This window comes from Periophthalmus magnuspinnatus, chromosome 6 (assembly GCF_009829125.3).
Source record: "Periophthalmus magnuspinnatus isolate fPerMag1 chromosome 6, fPerMag1.2.pri, whole genome shotgun sequence".
NCBI lineage: Eukaryota > Metazoa > Chordata > Actinopteri > Gobiiformes > Gobiidae > Periophthalmus > Periophthalmus magnuspinnatus.
The window spans coordinates 31457786-31464992 of NC_047131.1; the positions used below are offsets into that span (position 1 = coordinate 31457786).

General features: G+C 46.4%; 1 protein-coding gene across 2 annotated transcripts; it reads right to left on the reverse strand.

Moving 5' to 3' along the window:
- Nucleotides 1-259: 259 nt before the first annotated feature.
- On the reverse strand, nucleotides 260-6001 carry si:ch73-62b13.1 (Carbohydrate sulfotransferase 1-like). Of its 2 annotated transcripts, none has more exons than XM_033968235.1 (2): nucleotides 5837-6001; nucleotides 260-1374 (listed from the first exon to the last, which is right to left on the reverse strand). In XM_033968235.1, exons 1-2 carry the CDS (start codon nucleotides 5967-5969, stop codon nucleotides 260-262), a joined length of 1248 nt encoding a protein of 415 aa, XP_033824126.1. In that variant the 5' UTR covers nucleotides 5970-6001. The 2 variants fall into 2 exon arrangements, with proteins under 2 accessions (XP_033824126.1, XP_033824125.1); XM_033968234.2 differs by having other exon boundaries at nucleotides 5804-5969.
- Between the last annotated feature and the right edge of the window lie 1206 nt (nucleotides 6002-7207).

The following is a 7207-nucleotide window of genomic DNA, read 5'->3' on the forward strand; positions in this document are numbered from 1 at the left end:
AAGAGCTACATAACACACTTGGATCAGTTTTGTCTTATCTTATTTAAGTTTAACGGAAATAAAAGCTGTTCTCAGTCTCTGCTCTGGTATCGGCTGATCTCAGGTAACGGGAGATACTTAAATCTTTAGTATCGAAATCAGTAATGGAACCAATCGTCCGATCAATCGACTAAATGACTAAAGAATTTCTCGTGTCCAGTCGACAGAATTCAAGTTTCTTTTGCGATGAAATAAACACAGATACAAACTCGCGGTCAGATCATAGTGTCGGGGTGAAGGTCCTGAGCTCCACCAGACTTTGGGACAGGTTGCGGAGCTGTGCGGCTGAGTGCACAGATCTGTAGCCCAACAGCGACAGCGTGTGGTTACAGAGGTTTTGTACGGTCCTCACGATGTCAAAACTCAACCTCAACCTCCAGCTCTCCGCCGTCGCTCTCGAGTCTCTGCTGGTCGAGTACTTGTAGCTCCAATCCGACGGAGAACCCGAGTTAGTGTTGGTGTTTTTGTTAATCCACGTCAAAACTCTCTCGTCCATGTCCAATCCCACAAAACGGTAAATATCTTCCGTTTTGTCTTTGGGATTAAGAGCCAGGTCCTCGTATCGCACCAATAGATATCGTCCTCGTAGCCACGCCGGTCTCTGGAGCGCGGTCGTCAAAGAAGCGGACATGTCTTTACAGGTACTGGTGATCTGTGTCAAATCGACGTATCGAGGTTGTCTTCCCGTAGCGTTCCATATTTTCCAGGCTCGGAACTGGTCGGAGAAAGCCGTCATGCGCGAGGCCAGGATCGCCCGGGGGTCCCGCACGAGGTGAATGATTCTCAGGTCCAAGCGCGGGTCCTCGGTCAGCGTGCGTAAGTCTCCAACCTCGGGAACTCTCACCGTCTTTATGGCGACTCGTGCTTTCGATAAACACGAGATGGACGCTAACGTGAAGTTGAGCGCGCCGCACTTTTTCGGGCACCAGCTTTCGTCGGGACCTTCGGACGCTACTTCGGGGTTTTCGGTGCACACGGGCGGGGAGCAAAGGGCGTGGCTGGAACTTCGACGGAAAAGCGAGCTGGTCATGTGTTCTTGGGGTTCCGGGTGGATGTAATTCTCCATAAAGTGAAGGTCACAGGTGTAAAGGTTCAGGAGGAGGTCGCGGTAGGCGCCTAGCAAAGCCCTGCGGTCCAGTGTGCGGCGGACGCGGTTGCTGGAGTTGGTGAAGGCCTGTTGGACGTGGTACAGCGGCTCGTACACGTAGAACACCTCCGGGTGCTGGTTCAGGAGTTGCCCCGTGAAGGAGGAGCCGCTGCGGGTGGTGGCGAAGAGGAGGATGTGGCGACGAGGAAGGTCGACGGACGACCAGCTGTCGCACAACAGTCTGGAGTCTGCATAGACAGAGAGAGAGAGAGGGGGAAGATGGAGAGAGACAGATAGAGAGACAGAGAGGGGGGAGGGCAAAGAGAGAGAGAGGTAGAAGAGGAAGGGGAAGGAGAGAGAAAACAGGGAGGCAAGAGAGGGAGGAGTGAGAAAGGGAGAGAGGAGGGACAAAATAGAGATGAAGCAAGGGAGAGACAGACGAGAGAGAGAGAGAGAGTAGGGGGGTGGAGAAAGGCAAAGAGAGAGAAAAAGGGGAGGCAAGAGACGAGGAAGAGGGAAAGAAGGAGAGAGAGAGGGAGGGAGAGATGGGGAGGAGAGACAGAGAGGAGAGAGAGAGTAGGGGGATGAAGAAAGGCAAAGAGAGAGAAAGAAGGGGGAGGGGGAAAGAGAAAAAAGGGAGACGAGAGACGGGGAAGAGGGGGGAGCAAGAGAGGGAGAGACAGAGAAGGGGAGACAGGAAGAGAAAGAGAGGAGGGAGCGAGAAAGGGAGAGAGGAGGGACAAAATAAAGATGAAGCAAGGGAGAGACAGAGAGGAGAGAGAGAGTAGGGGGATGGAGAAAGGCAAAGAGAGAGAAAAAGGGGAGGCGAGAGACGGTGAAGGGGGGGAGCAAGAGAGAGAGAGACAGAGAAAGGGAGAGGAGAGAGAGAGAGGGAGGGAGAGATGGGGAGGAGAGACAGAGAGAGAGAGGGGGAAGATGGAGAGAGACAGACAGAAACAGAGAGGGGTCAAAGAGAGATAGATAGAAGAGGAAGAGAAAGGGGGAGGCAAGAGAGGGAGGAGCGAGAAAGGGAGAGAGGAGGGACAAAATAGAGATGAAGCAAGGGAGAGACAGAGGAGAGAGAGAGTGGGGGGATGGAGAAAGGCAAAGAGAGAGATAGAAGGGGGAGGGGGAAGGGAGAGAAAAAGGGGAGGCGAGAGACGGGGAAGAGGGGGGAGCAAGAGAGGGAGAGACAGAGAAGGGGAAAGAGAAAGAGAGGGAGGGAGAGACGGGGAGGAGTGAAAGAAAGAGAAACAGAGAGAGGGAGAGCAAAGAGACAGAGAGAGAGAGATAGAAGGGGGGAAGGAGAGAGAAAAGGGGGAGGCAAGAGAGGGGGGAGCGAGAAAGGGAGAGAGGAGGGACAAAAAAGGGACCGAGAAAGAGGGAGAGAGAAAGGGACAGTGGGAGAGAGAGCAAGAGAAAAAGAGAAAGTGATGGGGGGAGAAAGAGAGAGAGGGAGGTGGGAACAAGGGGGAGCAAGCGAGGGAGAGACAGAGAACGAGGGAGGGAGGGAGAGAGAGATGGGGAGGAGAGGGAGAGATAGAGAGGAGAGAGAGAGAGTGGGGATGGAGAAAGACAAAGAGAAAGATAGAAGGGGGAGGGTGAAAGACAGAGAAAAAGGGGAGGCGAGAGACGGTGAAGAGGGGGGAGCAAGAGAGGGAGAGACAGAAAAAGGGAGAGAAGGAGAGAGAGGGGGAGGGAGAGATGGTGAGGAGAGACAGAGAGAGACCGAGAAAGAGGGAGAGAGAAAGGGACAGTGGGAGAGAGAGCAAGAGAAAAAGAGAAAGTGACGGGGGGAGAAAGAGAGAGAGAGAGGTGGGAAGAAGGGGGAGCAAGCGAGAAAAGGGGGAGCAAGAGAAGGAGAGAGAGATAGGGAAAGAAAGAGAGAGGGGGGAGAAAAGGAAGAGGGAGGGAGAGAGAGAGCAAGAGAGAGAAAGAAAGAGCAATAGAGGGGGAAGAAGGAGGAGCCAGGGAGGGAGAGACAGAGAGAGGAAGAGAAAGAGAGAGGAAAGGAGGGAGAGAGACAGGGGTGGAGACACAGAGAGAGAGAGAGAGAGAGAGATGACCGTGAGTTTCAGAATGGTGATAAATTAACACCGTTGCCATGACGCTCGACAATTTAATACAAAATATCCCATCTCCTAAATGGTCCTTTAAAAACCATGAACCGTCCCAGTTTTACGTCCTCAAAGTCCTCAGAATGTTTCATATAAACGTAAAGCTGAAGCCCACAGACTGGAGAAGCATTTACACAAGTTTATAGTGATAAAAAAACAATATTATAACGACCAGAAGAACATTTTGGTGCCACTTTACGACATCAACACTTTACTGAGCAGAAACGGTTTAAAGGCAAAGTCGTCCTTTTGTATAAACGTCCACAAAAGTCCACACAGGATTTGACTCCGTGAGCGTTATCTCGATCTAAAATAGTGTTTCTGATGCTGTAGATTTGTTTAACACCTCAAGAGAGACGGAGTGATGTCCAATTTCTCTGTTAAAATAGCACAGACTAGAATAAACTGTATTTGTCCCCTAAGGAATGTTCAGCACTTTCACATCCAGTTTTTCCTCCAACATTAATAACAACAGAAAAGAAAATATAAGAATGTTCGCTATGACGGCTGTGCGTGGCATTCAAATACTGCAGATTTTCCAGAGCAGTGTTTCTTATCGCCTTAAACTTTCGAGTGATATAAAACTTCTGAACTATGCTGTAAAAATGCAAGTATTATTAGTATTATAACTCATATAATAAATCGAAAATAACACGTCAGAGCATAAGAATCTGTTTATGCTTTGGTAAATAAAAGGTAAATAAAAGGTTGGTTTGTGTCTTGTTGGTTTAAAAATGCAAATCTAAAAAGGCCCAATTTTACTTAAGTGTGTAACTAAATAAATTGAAGATTGATTTTGCAGTTTGTGGTCACTCCCTTTTGTTCCATTTGTGTAATATTTTCTGGTAAAAATGATGGGAATTGTTGTTGGGAAGAGAAAAAAATTGTATCTTAAATGTTTCCACCATTGTCAAACAGTAAAATTCATAAATAAAGAATTAAAAAACAAAAAAAAAAAGAATCCGTTTACGCAGCTGAAAGAAGAAAGAAGCAGAAATTTCCTCTTTAGTTAAACACTAAAACTAAGTTCCCGTCGTAACATTGAGATTGCAAAAAGTAAACTAGCAAAGGGAGCCAATAAGGCTTTAATAATTTAGAGGGTAAACATGCATGAGTAAGTTGCTTGTCTGCCGGTGATTACCGAGGGGGTTTATGAAATGGCGGAACTCTAAATATAGCCCAAATAGCTAACGTGTAATTAGCGCTGATGAGGAGCTGATTGCAAGGGGGATGTAACTTTTGTACACTGGCGCTCCATGCCAGCAAGCTGCAGCTGTGCCACGCGGACAGAATTAATGGAGATAAATTGGAGCATAATCGTAAAACCAATCAGAGATATTTCATTTCTATATCCTCCTGTATCTTCTGGGGAATTCCCTAAGAAAGCGATGTGCCGTGCTGTTAGCTGTTAGCTTTCCTCACAGTGTGGCGCCACGGTCTGCGTCAGAGGTTTTTAAGTCCTGGAATAGACCAAGTTCTGCGCAAAATATTCCATAATTAATCATAATACAGGAGCTGGGTTTCTCGCTGTGTGTCATCCCCTCATTAAAAGTGAATTTTCAGCATGACTCAAACACCGGGCTAAGTGCCTGCAGCGCGAGGGACGGTCCTAAGTATAGGCTGCGTTCACGTTTCTGAATTTGATGATGTCATGATATCAGACGGCGGGCCGGGGTCTATAGGACTCGACGGGAGATAAACTGTGGAGTAAATGTCCGTTATTGGTCTGGGATCGGCTTCACAAACTTGCCATTTTCGTCTTGTGTTTTAAAGTCGTGACGTTTAACAACAATCGCGTCTTTGAGGTCGACAAATGGAACCTTTTTCTGGGGGTATTAGGAAAAAATACTTCAGTTTTGTTTATTTATAATGACGGATAAGATGGTGGACTTTGTGTCTTTTGTCTCAGGTCTAGTAACTACAGTTGTCCCTAAAATACGGTTTGGAACATCCATTGTGTCGTGCGTCCTGATTGGCTGTTGGACTGTAGACCATTGTGTCGTGTGTCCTGATTGGCTGTTGGACTGTAGACCATTGTCCATCAGTCTCCTCCGTGCCGTGTCTCCTGTCCAGTACAGAATGTGTTCAGACAAATTTACATAAACGTTGGATCGCAGTGTGACTCTGAAGTGCTGTACGTTTGCAATTTGTTTTCTCGCCGACAAAACCCACAATGTCGATGAAACGTTCTGCACCGACAAAGACGCCTACGAAGGTTTGAACTTTGAGAGAGTTTAAACGAGAGAGAAACGTGAGAAAATGTTAACGCCTGTGTGAGAAAAGTGTATAAAGTGTGTGGTGAGGGGTTTTACAGACAAAAACATAGAGAATAATGTAAAAATAAAGCTGATACTTCGTGGATTTCGCCTGGTGTGGGTTATTTTTAGAACATAACCATCTCCACGCACCTTCACTAGAATCATTTGGATAATTTCCGCCCCGTAATCACCAATCTCCACTGAACTAAAGGTAAAAAACCTGTTAACTTGCAAAACTACCGCTTGATGACTAATCGTATTTACTGGGAGCTCTGTGTAAATGCGGCTCCAGCGCTCGGTGCCGATGTGGGACGGTCCTGAGCGTCGGTTGTTACCTCGGTGATGTCGGCAGCTGTACGCCCCGGGACAGGGTGCAGACAGGGAGTCCCTCAGGGTGCGGATGGCTGTGTACTGCACCCCCAGAGACGCACACACCAGCAGCAGCACGGTTTTCCACGAGCACTCCATCCTACACGTCCTCTGGCTCTACATCCTTTACACTGGGGAACAGAGACACAGATCTTAGTCACAAGTCTGTCAGTTTTAAAGGATAGATATACTTTTTACCAATGTATTTATTCATTAAAAGGAACTGTGTGTAGTCATGTGTTGGTACAGTTTACAAAAAGACATTACAATCAACATGGACCATTCAGAGTCCACTGTTTGAGACATTTTTATTAACTTTTTCAATTTCTTTGCAGAAGTAGGGAGATTTTGGGGTATTTTTGTTGTAATATGATCAGATTTGAGCTGTAGATCACTGAAAAAGTTACTTCTGTGGGTACTTTTTGCTTCATTCTGCTGTTTATTTGTTGCAGTTCATGCCGCGTGAATGGGCTCATTTTTATACAGCGTTTTTCAACCTTCAAGGTGCACAAAGCAGTTTATACCAAGGAACCACTCACCCATTCACACGCAGACTGAGGGCAGGCGGGTTAAGTGTCCAGCTCAAGGACAGAACAACAGCATTCATCTGTAGGAGTTGGAATCATGGAATCGCACTGCCGACTTGTGACTCACTGGATCTAACCCAGGAATCAGCAACTCGCGGCTCTTTCAGTCTGCGTGGCTTGGGAAAAGTATTTAATTTAAGTGTATTTTATTTGAGTTAGTTCTTTTTTAAATAGCGGTTCGAAGTTGCAAGATTTTTGTGATCTTGAAATATTAAAATACAATTATATTTTATTGATTTTCGTTGCTGAAAATAAACGCACACTCACGGAAGCCAGTACACAAAACAACCACAACCACTCACGACTCAGACGACGGCTACAGTCCTGCGTAAAGAGAAAAGCGACTTCAGCCTCGACAGACGCAGACGCTGCAGAGGGTCAGAGTCTGTGGCACTTCATGGATTTCATAAAAACACTATAGTGGTTTATATATTGTGGGGTTTTTTTTACCTTTTGCTTTGTATACAGTGTTATCTTCAGTCTAGATGTCAAAAAGTATTTGCGGCTCCCAGTGTTTTGTTTTGTTTTTGTTTTTTTTCGTGGAAACCGGGACCAAATGGCTCTTTAGGGGTTAAACGTCGCCAACCCCTGATTTGGACACTCACACTCAACCAATGACGTTTATGTAGAGAGCGGGATTTGAACCACCAACCTTTGTATCAGTGGACAAACACTCCACACAATGACACTGTTAAATGACACTTTTATTCTTATTGTATCATTGGCATAAAGTAGTTTCAATATTATCGT

What these genes read in the sequence shown, in the direction of transcription:
- si:ch73-62b13.1 (XM_033968234.2), bottom strand. Translation starts at nt 5,969, where the DNA reads ATGGAGTGCTCGTGGAAAACCGTGCTGCTGCTGGTGTGTGCGTCTCTG. An exon ending in CTCAGGACCGTCCCACATCG is followed by an intron (nt 1,375 to 5,803) that starts GCACCGAGCGCT and finishes CTGTCTATGCAG; the next exon opens with ACTCCAGACTGTTGTGCGAC.